Source organism: Carettochelys insculpta, chromosome 5 (genome assembly GCF_033958435.1).
Source record: "Carettochelys insculpta isolate YL-2023 chromosome 5, ASM3395843v1, whole genome shotgun sequence".
In the NCBI taxonomy this organism is placed as follows: Eukaryota; Metazoa; Chordata; order Testudines; family Carettochelyidae; genus Carettochelys; species Carettochelys insculpta.
In genome coordinates, this window is record NC_134141.1 from 99,763,736 (window position 1) to 99,784,980 (window position 21,245).

The window sequence follows — 21,245 nt, forward strand, 5'->3', positions numbered from 1 at the left end:
AACTAGTGTCTTGTCACAATCCCACATTTATCTCAGATGCCAATCAGTAGTAGATAGAATGTGTAATGTTCATATAATTATTAGTCTTTACAGTGATTTGCATGTTTCAAATAGCTTAAAAAAGGACTCTCATAGCCTTAATAAAATAAATACATAGAAATTATTACATATGGGTCTCATAGTCTTCGGCAAAACTGCCACTGATTTGCATATTAGCTATAGTGTACCAGATGCTTTACATATAGATGCAAAGACAAGTGCCTTATCTCGGTGGGCTGACACCTAAATACCCAGTGTTAAATTAATAGTTTTTATTTTATAGTTGCATAATTTGGTTTGTTTTTTATTTCTTGTAGGTTTTATTGGGACTTAATAATGCTTATCATGATGGTTGGAAATCTTGTCATCATACCAGTTGGAATCACATTCTTTACAGAGCAAACAACAACACCATGGATTATTTTCAATGTGGCATCAGACACTGTTTTTCTATTGGACTTGATCATGAATTTTAGAACTGGGACTGTCAATGAAGACAGCTCTGAAATAATATTGGATCCTAAGGTCATCAAAATGAATTACTTAAAAAGCTGGTTTGTGGTTGATTTCATCTCTTCAATACCAGTGGATTATATTTTTCTCATTGTAGAAAAAGGGATGGATTCAGAGGTTTACAAGACTGCTAGAGCACTTCGCATTGTGAGATTTACAAAAATCCTCAGCCTGTTACGTTTATTACGACTTTCAAGGTTAATCCGATACATACACCAGTGGGAAGAGGTAAGACTTTTTTATATCCATTCACTAGGATTCTATTCCTTTAAAATGAAGAATTAAAACTCTTTAAGAGCTATAGATAAAACAAGTATGGGGCAGCATGAAAGCGATGACTCAGAAAAAGGCACCTTCACTGTATCTTCAGATTATTTACACATTAAGGGCTAGTTGATGTGCAAGTTTTCATGAAGAAAACATATTGGTATTACCAGGTTCCTTCTATATAAAAAAGTGTGTAGCATATGTTGCAGAAAGTCTGAGTATGAATAGCGGCTCAGAATGAGAAGATGTTGTAAAGTTTAGGAGCCATTTGAAATCCTGTTTGATTAAAAAAAAAATTCTTGACGCTGTCCCTATTTGTTTGTTTGTGATAATTTCAGGTATGTCTACATGGCATCTGGGAATGAGCCCCTCAGCTTAGTTTAACAGATTTGTATTAGTCTGGCTCTTCCTAGCATGCCAAAAAATAGCTATGTGAACACTGTGTCTTGATCAGGAACTGGGGCTCTCAAGTCCACCCTACCAGTCCTCTGGTTCAAGAGCCTGAATCTCTATATTTATCTAGATTTTTATCATGCTAGCATGAGCTCAGACAGCTTGTCTGTCAACTTCAGCTGGGAGATTGCTTCCAGAAGCAATAGAGATGCCCACTGTGGTTTGATCCCCATAAAAATCAATAGGACTTGTGCAGCTAAACCATTTTGTTAATGATGAAAGTTTTAATTTGTACTGCGTATTAAACTTTCCAGCTTATGCTAGTGAAAATGGAAGGCATTTGCAGTCTCTTGGAACACAGAGGTCTGATGGCTTGTGTGTAGGTTGTATGTTTTGATTACTGACCTGGTTGTAAAAAGATGATTACCAGTCTTGAGTTAGTTCCCTCTCACCTACTCAGTTTTAACAGTAATATTTTAGGGAACAATCTTATTTTGTCTGCTAACTTGGCAGAGGTTATATTTCCAGCATTCTAGAAATGAATGGTATTCCCTAGTGTTTGGCATGCCAGGAAATATTATTATAGCCAGGAAAATGTATTTGGAAAGGTTTCTGTACAAATGATTAGAAATCAGCCATTTAGATTCTTGCTTATCTCCATTTTTGAAATTGCAGACGATAAGTGTGTTCCTTTTTTTTTTTAATTTGCGGGAACTGCTGAAAGTAACAGTTAAACCATAACTACTGGCTGTTAATTTCAGCTGACCAAGAAACGTGAAGAAGGTTTTTTTCTAAATAATAATTGTATGAAATGAGCATTGTGGGATATGCTGATCCCCTTTCCATCTCCCATATGTTTATCAGCTGTATCCTTTTTGGTGCCCTAAATTCTCCTGGGCCTTTTAAAAAATAAACACTGAGTTTGTCCATAATATCCAGCATGCAAGTCAGTTTGTCTTAAGGGCCTGATCCTGTGAAGTGCAAAGTATAAATCTCTTGTTCAAGTTGCTGCTGGTGATGGGAAAACACACCTATAATGCAGGGTGATGGGAGCTGCTTATGTTCAGTTCCAGTTGGAATCAGTCCTTACATTTTCTTCCTGAAGTTGGCTTATTTTTGACTTCTAGAAGGACTACTGTTTTACAAAGGAGTTACTGTTTAAATGTTAACAATGCAGCTCATTCTCATACTCAGTTTAGCTATGGCAAGTGATTAAGAACTCTCACAGTATTTTTCTAGAGGGATATTATTTTCAATTACTTTATTTTGCTTCAGACCAAAATGAGTTTTACACACACACACACACACACTCTGGAAGTGACATCTCAAATCTAATATAGGCCCATAACTTTTCTACTCAGAAAGGTTTCTCTTTCAAAAGGCAAATGTTTTGCATCATCTCTCTTGGATAATAAACTGGCAGAAACAACATTCCTTCCCACCAAAAACAAACCGAATTTACAATCGGCAGTCATTGAGAATCCGCAGGGCAAACAAGCTCTCCCCTGGGCTGGCAAATTATAATTCCAGCCTTGATTCCTTAGAAATGTTTTTGGGTTGACAGTTGTGTGCTTGTTTAGTGTATAGGCAATGGTAATCCATTTCTCTGGGAATTTCTACCAGGCCTGTCATCTTGCTATCTGTGCACCTCTAGGAAGACAGACAAAAATACAAAGCAAGTTATTCATATTGCTTTTTAATAAACAAACACTTTGCTTTTACAAAAGGCCCTAATGACCTTGCAAAGGGACCTTTTATGTACATGTTGACAATGTGGACTAAATCAGAGACTGGCACCACAAGAAATGATGAATACATGAATGAAATTCATCCAGTGGAAAATATTTATCTTCCCACTGTATGCATTTTTGTCATTTTAGCTAAGTTCCTCATGGATTTTCATACTTTGATTTCGTGTCCTCTAATAGCATATTGCTATTTTAAATTTAGTGAAGTCTTTGACAGTGTTCTACATTACTATCTCAGCTACAGATTATAGGCTGCACATTAGGAGTTGATGGTGGCCTAAAAGGAAACAAATTATGGTTTAAATGTAGGGTGATTTGTGCTTGAAAGAACCTTAGCTGTATGGTCTCAAATTGATATTTATTTACACGTGTGAGAGAGAACAATTGTTAATGCCTGTTTCTCTGTTTACAATTTAAAGGGTTTGATCTTTTGTACATATGCGCTGAAGTGGGATTTTAAAGGTGATTTAGAAAAAAATCAGAAATACTGCATACTTATTTTGATCAAGAATAGGTCAAAACACTAGATGTGCCATAAGCGAGTCCTTGTTTCAAAACAACTGCCCACGGAATACACACAGGAAAAGTGTAATAAATAAACAAACTTGGATAAGAACACTTATCCTGCTGAGAAACTTTCATAACCTGAGCTATAAAGGATACATTGGAATTGTTTGGGATCTCCTGAATAGGCTACTATTATAACATAAATTTTATTTTATAGTTTTCACACAGGTTCACATATGCTCCTTTCTCTTTCTTCATTTTTATATAATTTAGTATCCAGCTGCTAGCAACCACATTCAGCAATTTTGAGGCAGCAATATGTGGAATCCTAAAGCTTTCCTTTTAAACGTAAACCATTATGAAGGGAAACAGCTGCAGCCTGTAATGTAGTCTATACAAATTCTAGCAAACTGCAATGGGGTGTCTCCTGAGAGTCCTTCACAATTTAAGCACTAGCCACAAAATTTCAGGTCTCCTTCATCACCACGTTGTATTTTGTTGTTCCAGCCAGCTGCCACCTGTAGAGCTATTTGCATACATTTACATGTTAAGACTTCGTCTGTACTAAGAAAAGAATTCAATTTCATATATGCAATTCTAGCTACGGCAATTGCGTAGCTAGAATCAACATGTCAGAAATGGACTTATTTGACTGTCTTCACTAAATAAGGTTGATGGGAGCATTTCTCTTGTTGACATTCCTTACTCCTCGCAATAGCAATAGCAAGGAGTATAGGGGTTGACTGCTGACCCCAAAGAGATTGATTTTTGCACGTCTTTATCGATGCGTTAAATCAAACTAGATCAACCCTAACTGAGTCAGTCTTCTCAGAAATGATGACAAGACTTACGCAAGCTCTCCACTTTTTCTGAGGAAGAGAACTGGGGTAGTACAACTAGCTCTGCCTTCTGTCTACTCTCCCACTTCCTTCTCATTTTATGTACTCTCAGCTGCTGGGATTTCTTCTCCCACTAATTGACCCCTGAGCTGTAGCTCTGCTGTGTCGATTGACCTTCCCGTTAGGTCCCAATTCACCTATATTGGGGGGGAATTGAGTTACAGGATGAAGAGCACAGCACAACCTGTCACATTAGCATAGTTAATGTCCATTCATGCTAGTAGTTACACCCAATGGTTCTTAAACTGAGACTTGTGGCCCAAACATCACACAGCTGCTACCCATGTGACACTCTCAAGGCCATATAGGTAGTATAGAACCAATGTTAGACCCTTGTTGATCAATGAATGAAATAAGAGAAAGCATTTAAACAAAGATGGAGTGGATAATTTGACAGGAATTCAGTTTTTTGTTAACAAATTGGCCTTTTATTTTTAACTCCAGCTAATGTACCCTACACTTGTAATGCAAATAGATGGTTCTTTGTTAAATAAAACCATAGAATTTTTAAATATGTAAATTTTTAAAGAAAAGAGAGAATTAGTATGCAGTGTAATCTTTTTGGCAATAGACTCCTTTTGTCCTCTGATAGCTTAGCATGGATTTACAAAAATAGTGAACACAGAATATTGGACCAAATTTCTACCTAGTATAACTTAGCAGAATTCAAAGAGTCAGATGGAAGGGACAATACTCGGTCCTGGGGCTTTATTGTGGTTCGAAATGTAACAGTTGCAGAATTCCCCAGGACTAAAAACTACACAGCACAGGTATTGAATCATAGACAGTGAATAATCAAATTATGTTCACAGACTGATGGGGGGGAAGCTTCTTAACTGAATTTAAATTAACAAATTTAAAACTACTTTCCATAGTGAAACTTCCAGTGGAAAATGGGGTATGTTTATCAAATTATTTACTTTTAATAGTTCAGAGATCCGTATGGCCTTACTAGCTATTCAAGAAAATTTTCTGTCAGCTTGAAGGAATGGATTATTAATTAAGTAGGGCATAATTTATGTTACATTCATGGCTTTACTTTTTTTTCTGTAAAATTCCTACTATAATGACTGCACTTTTAGTTCTTCTTATTAATCTGATATATTATTCTTGAGATTTTTGTTCAGTTATTTTGGTTGGATAAGTTTATTTCAAACTCCCACTTTCTTCAGCAAGGTACTTCTGAAAATAATTTGTAATGGACATAGAAATTGTTGTTTTTATATTGCTACTTGTAATGACAGAGCAGGCATCATTAATATTGCTCCTTTGGCCTGGATGCTTAGCCAATACCTAGGTCCTTTCAGGTTTGTTTCAGGTAGAAGTGGAAATTTAATGATGCAAGTTAGGTATATTTTTGGGTTCAAGGCAGTTAATTTACTTGCAGTCTCTCTTCCTCTTTCATATATATTCATCGTGTTTCCCTGAACATGGTAGAAACAAACAGCATAAGGCAGTTTTTGCTTACAGTATCCAAGACTGTCTCTTCTGTCAGTTCTGGGCCTTGAAGAGCTTTGTCTCTCTGCTCCCTCTGCTGATGCCTGCTTCGCTTGCTGTCTACTCACCTTTCTCTTCCTTTCTTTCCCTAATATGTCTGCCATGCCAAACAATTCTTTAGCCCCTGCATTTGCAATGAAGGAACCCACACATTGAATTTCTGATCACTTCTTGACATGGGGAATAGTAACTGAGAGGTAGTTGTGTTAGTCTGTACTCCAACAAAACAAAACAGCAGAAATGTAGCACTTAAAGACTAACAAAATGATTTATTCGGTGATGAGCTTTCATGGGACAGACCCACTTCTTCAGATCAATCTCATTTCCAATGCACAGCGACATTTATAAGTACAGAGGACCAAAAAAAAAAAATTGCAGTAAAAACTGACAAATCAAATACATAGGAGGAGGAGGAGGGGTGGGGGGATGTTAATTGTCCTGCCTGAGATAATTACGAGCATCAAAGGAAGGGAAATCTTGGCATATGGCCCACTGATTTGGGACGCTGCTTCTGTTGTTTTCAGTGATCTCAGTGCGTAAAGGGACTTAATCAACTTCCATTTGCTCAAAAAGAAAGTCTGTGATTTTTTTATAGGTCAAAAACCCACCTGATGGGCACTAATACCTTCCTGACTAATAATAAATAAAAGTATACTCCTAGAAATGCATCCTAAGTCTGTCATAGTGAAACATCTGAGTTGTTTGGGATGTAAACATATTTTAAAATAGCTAATCACCTGCTTGTTTCACCTGAGTGGGAATGAGCAAAGAAAACTGTTTTGTACCAAAAATAACTGTAAATATAAGTAAAACGAGAAATAAAGTGTGAGTTACATCTAGTTTAAGCTTTACCTGAACCACCTGAAACTAATGAGTCAAGAAGATTATAGATTTCAGTTCTGCCCTTGTGCTGATAAAGTAAACCCTCAAAATATGCACAACCAAGTTGTGTATGTCTCGAGTTAACATGCCTGGTCAGTTTCCTGGCTCCCAGTGCCCTGCTCAGTTTCCTGCCCCTGCAAGTGCTTTTTGTGTGTAGATGCTCCATGGGATCTTTTAAAAGAGCCCCTTTCTTTAAAAAAATATTTTGAAAGAACTTGCTAGTGTAGACACAGCCTAAGACATTTCTGTGAAGTTTTGTGTTGCCAAATATAAATACAGGAAATCCTTGAGTTATCTGGGGGTTGCATTTCTGCAACCCCCGTGTAACTCGAATTTTCGTGCAAGTCGAGGGGTTGGTCAGTTTCGCGGCTCGCAGTGTAATAGGGAGTGGGAACCAGGGGGTAGCCTGGTTACTGGCCCTCCTCTGCTTGCAGAGAGGGAAAACTGACCAGGGCAGCAGCCTTGGTCAGTTTCCTGGCTCCCCAACTCCCCTTCATTCCTTGGAGCCCTGCCCTGCTCAGTTTCCTGGCTCTGCAAGTGGTGGGGAACCAGCAACCAGGCTCCTGCCTGGTTCCCAGCCCCCTTGCCACTCCAGAGACTAGGAAAGCACCCCTGGTGGCTGCTGCCCCTTACAGGAAACTGTTGCTGTCAGGGGTGCAGCTGGGAGTTAGGCCAGGGCAGAAACCCTGGTTAGTTTCCTGGCTCCAAGGAATGAAGGGGAGCCGGGAACTAGGAAACTGACCAAGGCAACTGCCCTGGTCAGTTTCCCCTCTCTGCAGGCCCACCGGAGCCAGAAGCCAGGCTGCCCCCTGGTTCCTGGCTCCCTGCCACACTGGGAGCCAGGCAACTGACCAGCCCCTTGACTTAGGTGAAAATCTGAGTTATGTGGGGGTTGCAGAAGTGTTCCCAGTACTTATATTTATCAAGACAAAACTTCACAGAAATGTTTTCCCGCCATGCTAGATGATTCTGTTTACTACGGAAATGCAAATTAAGGGGCAAGCACACATTACTTCCTTTGTTCAGGACAGATGTGACTTCTGCATGGAGAGGGTTGGGGGGTTTGGAATCCATATAATGCCATACAGTGGAATCTTATAACTTCACGTAGCGTTGTTACACATACTTTGCCAGGATAATGCAGACTGTCAAATGATACCTTACAAGTCATACTTTGTACAAAGATTACTATAATAGTTCATAAATTGTGAATAGAGGGTGTATTCTGTCACAGGTGATTATCAAGGTCAGATTACTATAGTTTGCTCTAGTAGAGGCTTCCCCAAAAGACTATTTAGAAACTCCTAGTAGTGCACAGTGCAGAAGCCAGCATGCTTAGCTTTGCATAGTTGTGTTTCCTGTGGGGAAAGAAGTTTGCTCACATGCTGCAGTAACTGCCAGTTCACTTCTTGTTGCAAACTACAATGCTGGTGCTCATCTGTGATTGGATTGTGGATCTAGAGAGACTCTGAGCTTCTTACAGGACTTGAAAATGGTTAAGGTATTTGATCCTATAGAGCCAGAACCTGTTGACTGTCAGGTTACATACAAATTCCATCTTATTTTGCAGGTGGGGCTGGGCTAGTTTTAAATAAAATAGCGTAGCATGGGATGGGATCCAAAAGATGACCAAATAACTGCACAGTTTCTCGATGAATAATTATCAGTCCTTAAATATAGTAGTATGCAAATCTTAGCTGCTTTCCCAGTATGCTAAATTTTTCTATTTTGTTGTTTAGAAGTCTAATTTGTATATCACTAGCAGATTTACCCAAAGTTGATTTTGTCGTTAACTCAGGCTTTTTCTTGAAAAATAGGAAAATGTACATGCTTTAATTAAATGAATGTATTTTTAACAGTATTATTTTGATGAAGTTAATTTTTATTTTGGATTTCTTAAAAGGGATTGTTAAAATGTGTCTGTTTCATTTTTTCGTACATTTTTAAATGGAAATTCTATCAAGTGTATTTTTTCTTCATCCCTGGTAACTCTTATCATCTGCTATGTTCCAACAAAAAAAGAGAAATAGTAACTTTGGTTTCCAGTAACATTTTCTTCTACTTTTCAAACCTTAAGCATTGATTTAGATGTTCTCCATTTTCTCTCTTTTATATAAGGTTTATTGAGAAGCAGTCATATTCCTGGTTCGTCCTATTTTTCTGGCACATCTTGGTTCAACATTCACTCCATTGTGTCAATTCTGAGCACTTGGTTTGGTGATTCTATCTCTGCGCTGGTCAGCTTCCTGGCTCCCCTGGAGTAATGTGAAATTTGACTTACGTGGGGTTGTGCAGGAGTGCAACCTCCACTTAAGTTGGGCATCCACCGTGCTGTGGGATAAAGTCCTTTCCACTTACACTAGAACAACTCCATTGACTTCAGTGACGTTACATTGGTTTAGCCAATATGCAAATTTAATTTTGGAGCAGAAATATGCACCCATGGTTTATGGAGGTACTGTGATGTCATTTGGTGAGCACAGTAGATTTTGAAATTCAGGAAAATGCACATAGCTAGAAAATAGAATTAGAGGCCTTATTATTTATGATCCACTGGACCCCACCCCCACTTGATGAACTAACAGGTACAAAAAAGGAACAACACAGTTATGCTTTTATAGCAGGTAGTTAATAAAATGGTGGCAAGACCATAAAAGGTTTGTTTTTGTTTTTGTTTTGTTTTTTGTTTTTACCTTTTATGGAAATGATCTAAGCATAATTACTGTTGTGAAGGGGAGCAAAACTTCCTTTTACTTCATGATAATAAAATACTGATTTTGAGATATTTTCAGAGCAAGGTTGCTTACATAATCTTTATATGTTGCATTGTGATTATTTGAACTGGGCCTCCTATAGTTTAAACTTTGTGTGTCTGTATATATTTTTATAACTATGCAACGTTGACTTCCCTAGCAGCTCAGACACAAAGAAGAAGGCCCTAATAGTGCAAGAAACTGTGGGAGTTTTCCTTTAGCCTCTGTTTTGGCCATTTAAGGATGAGGGTTGCAGTAGTGCTTTTTCCCCACTGAGCGTGTGTGACTGTGTGATTTGTGCAGCAATATTGTCTGTTGTCTGCAGTCATAGCTTCATTACACTGCCTCTTTGTATCATACCTATAGTACCATTACTCAGTCATTCCAGTCAGTCACTTTTGGAAATAATCAGAACTAAGTCTTCTTGGGTGTGAAAATGAGATGAGACCCAAAGTTTAAAAAAAAATCACTTGATTTAATGTGATTGTTCATTTGTACTATTTTACAGATGATTACTTAATTGTAGTGAGTGATTCTACCCTTGCTATGATTCCTCCTGAAATCTGCATGGGTAACTTTGATTGCAGATTTAAAAGAGATTCTTTCATTCATTCTCTAATCATGGCTTGTCACATCTGCAGTGCTCTTTGCAAGCCATTTAGAGGAGGTGTAGGGATGGATGTTAAAATAAGTATGTAGAATGACTGTTATTAAAAGGGAAACACATGTTAAACAAATACCAAAATATTTAAGGTTCTAAGTAAAAAGGAAAGTACCTTGTGTCCATGCAGAAACTTTACCATATTTTAGAGTCTTAAAACAATGGACGATTCTATCATATCGGCTGTGTCTACACTTGCACTCCTCTTTCAAAACAAAATAGGAAGAAGGGCTCTTTCGAAGATGGGGTTTATTTTTGAAAGAGACCCATCTACACTGCTTTTATGATTTTGAAAGAATCTCTTCTGAAAAGAGATTATGCAAATGAAGCAGGAGATATGTAAATCAGTGCTTCTTTTGCATTTTCAATTTCCTTCATTTGCATTTCTCTTTTGAAAGAGGAATGCAAGTGTAGACACAGCCATGTAGCACTGCTGACCTTAAGTGTTCAGAAAATAATGCTGAGTCTTTTTATTTGACTTTGGATTTTGAGCATTTTAGTACAGACATTTTCAAGTACTACTTCTCAGCCATAAGGTCTTTTTAGTAATCAAGTGGAATTTGCACATAATTATGACTCCAGGAGCCTAACATGGTGTACATAACAGAAAGAATATGCAGCTATACTTGACAAAATAAAATTTAGGCAGAGGAATGAATAACTTGTTCTAATTTCTTAGCTAACATGACTATGACTGGAAAAACCATAAGGCTGTTGTGTGTGTTCCTTTATAGCAAAATTAATGCTGAGTTAGCTCTTGTCTCCCATCCTCTGCAGACGATGGTCAGGTGATGCCAGTTCTATTTCTGGCTTTGCCATAGGCTTGTTGAATGAACTTGGGAAAAATCATTTAACTTTTGTGTTTTGTTTTCTCCATAATCAAATGAAATAATTAACACTTCTATAACCTAGGCTTTGAACATTGAACCTGTAAACACATAGCACAGGAGTAATTTCATGCATGTGAGTAGTGCTAGTTCAGTGGGATTTACTGGTTTTTAATGATACCAATGTGCTTTAGTGTCTACAGAATGGGTGGCGCTAACAAAATGTGTAATAGTACTGTTTAAATAACAGAATTATCCACAGCAAGCCCTACATTTTTTCAACTGTAAAGTAATACAAAAAACTTTAAACAGAGCTGGTTGAAATCTGATGGAACTTTCTTTTAAAAAGGCCAACTGGTTGAAATTGAAACTTTCTGCTAGCATGCAATTGACCTGGACACGTCTTTCAGTGGAAACCAGTCAGGTTTCCTGACAATTCATCTACCCGACTGCTTACTCCCCCTGGCTCCTGAGCAGCCTGATCTTCCTGGCTACCTGACCTCATGTACTGTTCAGAAACCATGGCTTCCCAAGCTGTTGAGTCCTCAGGAATGCGCCTGTCAGGTTCTTGTGGAACCAAGGCTTTCATGCCTCTACAGCTCGTCATAGGCTTCTTTGTTCCATGGCTCTGTGGCAGGCTCCCTGACTGGTTACAGCAGACTCTGGCATCACAGAGAATATATCTGATTTCAGAAACACTGACAAATTCCCACCATGGGAACATATTGGTGGAAATATGGCAGGATTTGCACTCTATGAAAAACGTCGAGTTTTTGCTTTTTCATTCAGCTTAGTGATGATAAAGTTTACAACAACTGCATGACTAGAGCTGCTTGTTTTAAATATTTCTGGCATTATTGCTTTTTTACTAGGGCACAGGGTACTGTTGAATACGAAAGAGTGGAAGCAGAGTGCTGTTCTACAAAACGGAAATGAACTACTCTTTTGAGAGTGCTGTGTGATTGCATCACCCACTTAGAGGGCATGTCTTTGTGACATGCAGCAATCGGTCCAGAGGGGGTCAAATTATCGTGTCTACTAGAGATACATTAAATTTACCACCACACTGAGCACTCTCCCATTGACTCTGGCACTGCACCAAAATGAGAAGAGTAAGTGGAGTTGATGGGTGAGCATCAGCTGTCGACTTAATTGTGGTGAAGATACTGTAGTAAGCAGACTGAAGTACGTTGGCTTCAGCTGCATTATTCATGTATCTGAAGTTGTGTAAATTAGGTCAACAGCCCATGGTAGTGTACACAGGGCCTGAGAGTATCTGAGGGTAGACTTGGTCATGCCAATCGGAGGCAGAAAGCCCATAGAGGAAGAGCAACCACCCTTGAGTTTCTCCAGAATGCAGTTTCCACTCCCTGAATTCTTCAGTGTGTCCCCCTTCTTGCTCTTTGCTGGTCCTGACAAATTTTCTGTCTATTGATTTGGGTGGGAGTCTTTTCACAATCTGCCCTGAACCAAGGATACCGTGTAGTGGTGCTATGTTCAGTGCAGAGCGGGATGAAAAAAATGTGAGACTCAAAATAAGCTTGCAGTAAATTATATGGGCACACATGGTTCAGAAACATGCACATAAATGTGGCAGTTTTTAAAGAATAGTCAGAGGCTAATTTCTATAGTATCGAGAGGTCCCTCCAGAACCTTGAGTGCATTTTGTTCTTGGTTCTTCAGCCACTCTGAACACTATGTTTGGATTTGTGAGGGGATGGACTTTCTCGAGGTCAGAATTAAAAAAAAATTGCTTAACCTAAAAGGATATATTGTTTTTGAGCTTTTAAAAATATTTCAATACAATTTTTGTGATTTTCAAAATAAGTGCTTTAAATTATTCAATATTTATGTACATATTAGCATTTTAAAATACCTAGGTAAAGTAAATGCCAACTATTTCCACGTGCCCTTTGTGGCCATCATTACACTTACTGATTTTTCTTTTGTTGAAAAAAAATATGGTGCAAGCTTGAAAGCAGGTAGAGTGAGTAAAGGTATATTTTAAAATTAATCTATATTCTTGAGCCTCCAAGAGAATAGGAGAATAGTTCCTATTGGGTTTTAACATAAAGTAGTCAATTCCTCCTCAGATAGAGGCATGAGTTGCTGGACAGGCTTTCTATTCCATTATAGTGTAAGAGTACATAAAAGCAGTGGATAAACAGTGATACAATGTAATTGCATGTATTGATGGATGCTGGTGAGAAAGGGAACAGTGAATGTGGCCTGCATATTCCCACTCCCAGTGGATTGATTTATTTTCCTTCATGCCCTCAAAGTATTATTATTTAGAGTTGTGCAAAATAATCTATTACATATTCAGTGCCATGGATCTGCATGACACTTTAATATACAGTCACAGTGAGGTAGCTGTATTAGCGTGTATCTTTAACATACAGTTAACAATGAATTCTCAGCGTGTTTCACAATGATGTTGGAAGCTATACATTGAGTCTTTTAGAACCCAGCACTCTGGCCACTTAGAGCACCCAGGGTACTTGATGTAGTAACACTAAAAGGGATCACTTGTACCTGTAGGGAGCTTGATGAGCTAATAAGGTTACTACCTTATGCTCTGGATGGTTCTGAGAGAAGGCATAAAAGCTATGCTAGGGAGCAGGAAGGGAGATGTCATGTAACTGAAGCTATGCTGTGATGTACCTGGAGTACAAGCAGTAATAAAGATATTTGGTGGCGGTACCCTGCTGGACAGCGTGCATTATTTAATTCATGAAGGTGGGTTACCAGCCAAGGTTTGCAGGAGCCGAAAGGGAAACCCATACCCACTGCCTCAGAACAGTTCCTGGTTGGTACAATCACTGGTGGGGGGAGAGAAACGAGATAGAATAACATGCAGATGAAATTCATCAGTTGTGGAAATAATCTTCCAAGGCAACACATGGAAGTCCTGGTGCTTGAGTCAAAGCCCTTGAGTACATACTATAGGGAATAAATTGGCACTGGCAGGAGTGGAACTAGATGACCTAATAGACTTTTTCTCTCTCTGACTTCTGTGACTTGAATGCTCCCAAACCACCACACTGCATGCTCCATGTTTGGCAAAGCCCTTGCAGAGATTGAAAGGAGATGAGAGCATTGTTAACTGAGGCCAGCACTTTGGTACCTGGTTTTCAGTTAGTTGCCTAAAACCACTGTTAATTGCCCAGGGAGAACTTTTTTAAAAAGTGTCATTAGAACAGATTATTAAGTAGCCAGGGATCTAAAGAAGTGCACCTGGTGGCATTTTTCAGAAGTTCTGAGGTGCCTTACTTCCATGGCTTTCAGTGGGACTTAGGCAAATAGGTGCTCTTGAAATTACCTCTAGGTGTCTATGGGCTCAACATGGCTCACTGACAGGAATTTAAATACTATAACAGATACAGTATTCAACCGTTGAAACAATTTACCACGAAGCGAGGTGGCTTCTCTGTCACAGGCTATGTATAAATCAAGATTGTAGTTGGTTTTCCCCAAAAAGTACATTCTAGGAATTACTTTATAGAAATCCTGAGCCTGTGTTCTATAGTAGATGGGGTAACTTGCGGCCTGTGGGCCATATGTTGCCCATTGGGGCTCTACCTGCATCCCACGGGCCCCTGCTCTGCACTCCCATGTGTCTCTTAAGCACTGGAGCACCAGAGTCCTGCACTTCCTACTCCTTCCCCTCCCTCCTAGTATTTAGGAGCACTGTGAATCCACTGATTCTCACTCTATCCCCAATTTTCTCCCCCCCTTCCATCCCAGAGCTGGAACAGCCACAAACAGCTGATTTTATTACCTTTCAGAACACCAGTAAATTGTTTTAAAATCAGACAACACTGAATTACTATGTCATAGGAATTCAAATAGTATATTAGATTTTCATTCACTTGTGACTCAAAGTCTGACCAAAGCTACAAGTTTTAAAACTGGATAATTGGTCCCATCTAATATTAAGCTGGTTTACCATTAAAAGGAGTTGGCAAGAGCCAATGAGTCTGTACTAATTCTTTTTATTTAGCTATTTAATGAAATTGTCTGGTGATTAATTTTATTTTCACAGTATGGCTCTGTATCCAGCAACGTGAAACATCAATGAGATGCAGATTAAGTCATCTAAAGTTTTCTATGGCTTGTATCTCAGTAACATCTGTGGAAATTTTATGACTTCTTACAGAAATGCTTATTGACTAATTACAATAGGTCACTCGGCTCTTTCAAGAAAACAACCACACTTAGGCACTATTTTCCCTTCTTTCTTCCATGAAGGAAATTCATAAGTATTACAAAATATTATGCTACAATAGCACTCCAATACTAGTCCAGATGTATATTCCATATTTCAGCAGAGATGGAGAAAGGAACAGTACTTTGCATTTTAAGACAATGAATTTTATATTCATTTTTTCAAATGAATGTTAAAACGGCATTATCAAGGTAAGTGAATTTAGACATACATATAATACTTGTTAAAATGTAATGGTGTTTTTGATATTAAAGAGGTATGTTTTACTTTATTTAAATTGCATTACAGCAACTAGAATAACACACAATTATGTATACATTTTGGTTCTGTAAGCAATTTTTCTTTATAACATTCAGTGATCTGGAAAGCCATGTGTATAACTTATTTATCCATAAAAATTATCAGGTTGGAGATGTGTGTTTCATTCCTGATTTTTTCCATTGCCTTATGCACAACAACTTACACAAATGTATGTATAACTTCATACCTAATTTATGCATGCAATTACCATGACTTTGCAAAATGGGTGAGTGTGCATTCAGATTATCTAGCATTCTATCTGGTTACTGATTCTTTAAAATATCCAATTAGTGAGTACAGTCATAATGTCTGTTTGATATAACTGCATACCTCCAATATATCCAAACAATTTGGGAGCCTCACATTTTGAAAATCAGGAGCAAAATATGACTATGTTAGGAAAAAAAATGCACATTTCACTATTTGGAAAATTAACCAACTCAATGGTGCCACATTCAGACAGCATACAGGAAGTTGCTGCTCAGTTCACACACTCCAGGTTTTAATTTTGCATATAGGTTTGTTTTATTGAGACAAATTTTCAACTACCTTTCTACCTGGACTCTATTTTGCCACACACAATTGCATATAAACAGACATGCGCCTGCATTTTTAACTTGTGCATATACTTTAAAATTGAAATACAGTCAGATACACAAGTGCTAGGCTTTGTATTCACAAAAACAATTTGTCCTAATGAATGTATGATTAATCCATTAATCAGTGACCTAGCCAGTGTGGTGTTTTTATTAGTGTTCTATATTTAACGAATACTGCACACTCAGCTTGGAACATGGATTAAGCTATATTTTCTCTCAAATATTTTAAGAATACAAGGCCATGTTCCTTATATGGCTGTGGCCACACTTAGCCAAACCTTCGAAATGGCCATGCTAATGGCCAAATTGAAGAATACTAATGAGGTGCTGAGAGGAATAAGGGAATTTGGAAATGTGTGGGGTCATTTCAAAAAGGGACCCCCATGTAGCCACGCCGAGCCATGTGTGTTCGAAAGCAGTGCTTTCAAAATGCCATGGCCAGAAGCATGCAAATGCTAATCAGGCGCTGAATATTCAATTCAGCGCCTCATTAGTATTCTTCGATTTGGCCATTAACACGGCCATTTCAAAGTTTTGGCCAAGTGTGGCCACAGCCATATAAATAGTGCAAGGGCATGTGAAGTGAGAGGTTTGACAAGTGCACACAGTGTTGACTCTGAGAACCAAGTGCTCCCTCTGCAGCCAACTGAAGTGGTGCTACAGTTAAATCAGTACATCCTGCAAATTCTTGGTACCCAAGCACAGTTAGCAAAACTACCCTATCGAAGGACACCATCTTGGTTTCAACAATCTGGTGGCCCACTGAGGTGGAGAGCCACTCATGAAGCCCACTCACTAGCTTAGGTTGCCCATCACTGGGCTGGTGTCAGTTTCTCTTTGGAGTTTGAAGAGTGTAGATCAGAAGTGGGCAACCTGAAGCCTGTGGGCCCCATGCAGCCTATCAGTGCAAGCCACTGGTGGGCTATAAGATGGTTTGTTCATGTTGAATGTCCACAGGCACTACCCTCTGCAGCCCCCAGGGGTTGTGGTTCACTGCTCCTGACCAATGGGAGGTGTGGGAAGCAGTGGCCAGCATGTCCCTGTCACTTGCTACTTCCTGCAACTCCCATTGGCTGGTAACAGCAAACCACAACCGCTGGGAGCACTTGAGGGCTGTACCTCTGGGCATTCATTGTAAACAAACTGTCCTGTGGCCTGCCCATTGCTTACCCTGATGGGCTACATGGGGCCCACAGCCACAGCTTGCCCACCACTGGTGTAGATCATGTTCCTGGCTGGCTGGTTTGCTGGCTGGCTGTAGGGAGCTGCGCACCATGGACAACTTAATGCTGGCAGAGAGTGGAGGGTGAAAAAGAGATCCTAGTTGGCAGCTGGTCCTGAACATAAGAGTCCTGACGTAAAGGTGAATCACTGGTGAAAGCTGGGGCTGTGGAGAAGGGAGACAGGGAACTGAAAGCCATTTCCTTAAAGGCACATGCTCTCTAGTCTTAGGGTTCTTAAACTGGGATCCAGAGAAGTGGGCAGGTCTGAGTCTCCCTCCCCCTCCTAGGCTACTGGTGAGGTGACCTACAATTGGACAATGATAAACCTCCAGAAGGGGATCTGAACTGCTTAGTATTCCAGCTGGAAAACTGGGAATAGAAGGGTCCACAGAAAGCAAACAATTTCCTGCAGCGTACCTCTTATTGTCCACCCCTGTCCATCATGGATTTAATTTATTGTCCAGTACCACAGGCAATATGAGCACATTTCTGGTTCTTTTTGAAAGAGTTCGGCATTGACAGTTCATCATTTTCTTAATACTGTCTCATGATATTTGGTGTTTTGTTTCCTTAAGGTCCCAGGTCTTGGATTAAAATGATTATATCAGAATAATTTTTTCTAAAAAAGCTTCTAGCTCTAGTGGTGTGGCACCCACCTCTTGTGAGCATCCCTTTTGGCTGAGTGTGTGTTCATAAAGAAACTTCTCTTCCCACAGGTTTTTCCATGGGAGGGGCTGATTAGTCTCATGCCACTTGTGACTGAAAAACATGAACATTTACGGTATAGCTACACTAGAGACCTGACAGTGGCACATCAGCACTGATGTGGCAGCTATGCTGTAAGACCTCCTATGTAACTACTCTTTGCTGCTGGGCGACAGTTCTCCCATCAGCATAACCAAACCACCCCCCATGAGCAGAAGTAGCGATGTCAGCACGTGTGCTGGCTACACTGGTACTTCTGTGGGTGTAAGTTTTTGGTCGGGGTGTGTGTGTGTGTGTGTGTGTCCCTGACTGATGAAAGTGCTAGCTTAAACGTAGCCTACGTTAGCATACAAAGCTCTTGTTGCTTGATTTTTTTATTACTCCACAGCCAGTTATACCAGTCTGATGAAGCAAATGCCATTCTTGAAGAGAATTGACATTGGGGAAATTGTGACAGCCGTAAGTGGTGAATGCTCTACTGGTAAATTTTCATCTGGAACACAGTGCTACTCACGTATGTCATTTGTCGAAGTTAATATGCTAGTAAATCCAGATATCTGTCAAGAGAGTGGATCAGATTCTCTCTTATAGCTAGAAAGCAAAGAAGAAAATCAAAACGAGTATGCCTTGTTAGTGTTGCCTTTATTATATTGTTAGTCAAAAATAGAGTTGTCACCTAAAACCTTCTTGTTTTGTGTCAGTCCAACTTCTGTGCTCAAGAGCCCAGAGCAATTATTTCAGTAACAAGCTCTACATAAGTTTTGACATATCACAACTCTTGCCTTTAAGCAGGAGGCTTTGTTTTCCAGGATACTTCTGATAAAAATCTTCAAAAAATGCTGAGTGGCTTACAAGATACCAGAGAATTAATGTCTGGGGACATTTTATACATGTAAATAACTTACAGGAGGTCACACAAATGCAGGCACAAATCGTGTGTATGAACTGCTTTGTCAACACAAATCATCATAAAGGTGAGAAAAGCTACAAAATGTTAAATACATTTGTGTGCCTGATGTACATCCCTACAATGTTCAATTCCAAACCAATTATCTGACAAAGGGAGCAGTTAAGAATGTACCGCACCATCTTCTCTGCTAATCAATAGGAAAAGTGTCCGCATAAAATATTAATAAGTATTTAAAAGGTGAATGATGAAAATATGGCATCGTGAACAATTATTTTTCTTGAGAATTGATATACTGTATAGTTTTTGCACCTCTTCTTATTAATTTGTGATTTAAAGGTTCTTGATATGGTTCACGATGCCACTGAATTAGGCCAGTTAAGAAAGAAGGCAGCAGCCAGGTATATGGTCTTGCTGAATCAGGGAACAGCAAAGTAGACCACCCTCCTGCAGATAGCAATGAGATGTGTTTTCATGAATAGATGTTGCAGGTTTACCTTGCTCAGCCCCAAAGACTCCAGACTGTGGTTTGCAGACTAACAACATGAGAATAAAATACGAGGAACAAACACAGGTCTATTTGAGAGGGAATTCACAGGGTGGGGAAAAATAGGAAAAATGTGAGTTGAATCTCAGACAAAATGTTTGTTAAAAGTTTCTTTTGTGACTTTCAAATTAGTATGCAAACCCCCAAAACAGGTGAAAACAAAGGTTTGTCAGAGACTTCCAGATTTTGAGTGGTTACTCCCTCCCCCACTCAGTTGCCTCTTCCCACTGTGTGAAAATCCAGTGTCCATGTGGGTTAACCAACCGCAGTTATGCCACAATCACACTAGTCTCTTATTGACATGAGCAATAATTTACAGATTAAACAAAATGAAAATCAAAGATCAACAAGCACATTGAAACACATCATTTAATTAAACTCCATCTGGGAGACTAAGATGGAAGTCCAGAATGCTTTCTTCCAAGAGTGTTCAAAGGGAGACCTGGTTTTGCAAGGCTTTTTTTTTTTTTACGTATTTTCCTGCAGTCTTTTTTCTTCATTTGACTCATTTCCCTGTGCATTTGAAAAGATGAGAATGCAGTTTCATGTGGCGAGAAATAAAATGTCAATGTAACTGTCCATGAACACACAAAGTCCTCTCTTTGCCTGCCTCATAGTCCCTCTCTAATTTTTGTGTAATTTGAACTAAAAGGTAGTATTGAAGGAAGAACTCTCGTTGGAGCAATATGAGGTTGATCTTCTCCTATGTCTTGAGAAATAGACCAGCTATATTGTGGCAATAAAATGGAAGTGATCATTAGAAAGACAGGGTCAGTATTCCTGTGGGCTACATGTTTTACTCTCTCTTAAATATGCTAAGATATTGTCTCAAAAGGAATGAATTTTCCTGACCACAATTTACTCAGCAGATCCATGCTTAAATGGCTTGAACTACTAAAGATATTTTTACAACATGTGAGCTGCTGTCTTCTTGAACAGTCTGTCTCCAACATATTAAACTGCTGGCTTTTCTTCAGCATCAGTCGGATAGTGATTGTCTTCTATTGCCATCTATTTATTTTGCCCATGTCAAAACAAATCCAACTTGTCATAAATGTTTCCACCTCCTCTGTCCTTTTATAGTATCACATCTTTGTTGCTAATTACAAATTCTCATTTCTCAGCCAGTTATTTTTCCCCTGTATGTACCCCCAATTTATATCCAAGGGCCACAAACAACATGGCCATATTTATGGCTCTTTTTGAAAGCGTTATCTATTTGAAAGAATAATTTATGGCCCTTTTTGAAAGAGCAATGCCAGCTCTCATCATGTTATAGGTCTCATGATATTTGGTGTTTTTCTTAAGGTTTGAGCTTTTGGATTAATGTAACTATACCACAATCATTCTTTGAAAAGTTAAGTTACTATCTGTAACAGCATGGCACCTAAGTTCTGATGAGCACCCCTTTTGGGTCACCATACCTAAACTGAATTGTTCTGCTATAATTCTGATCGGAATGAAACATGAACTATACCACCCAATTACAGGTTTCATATCCTCAAATGCCTGTTTCATCACAATGTGAGGTAATATAGAAACAGAAATGTAACAGAGTGGAAGGGATCCTGTTTCGTTTACTTGATAAGTGGAAAGGTAAAACTCTTGCTTAAATGATGTGTAACATAATTAAAAATCACAGCGTGGTTTTGTATTTTATGATACCTTTTCCTTTCTTCATGTTGTAGTCAGTGGTCTGCAGGCCACCATGAGCTCCAGTCAGGTGGTTCATGGATAGCTCCCTCTAAGG

General features: G+C 39.0%; 1 protein-coding gene across 1 annotated transcript in view; it reads left to right on the forward strand.

The window, feature by feature from the left end:
* HCN1 (hyperpolarization activated cyclic nucleotide gated potassium channel 1) overlaps window positions 1-21,245 on the forward strand; it is a 267,708-nt gene that overhangs the window by 24,972 nt on the left and 221,491 nt on the right. Inside the window, exon 2 of the mRNA XM_074994298.1 lies at window positions 357-780. Coding sequence (XP_074850399.1) covers window positions 357-780 — 424 coding nt within the window. The remainder of the gene's footprint in view (window positions 1-356; window positions 781-21,245) is intronic.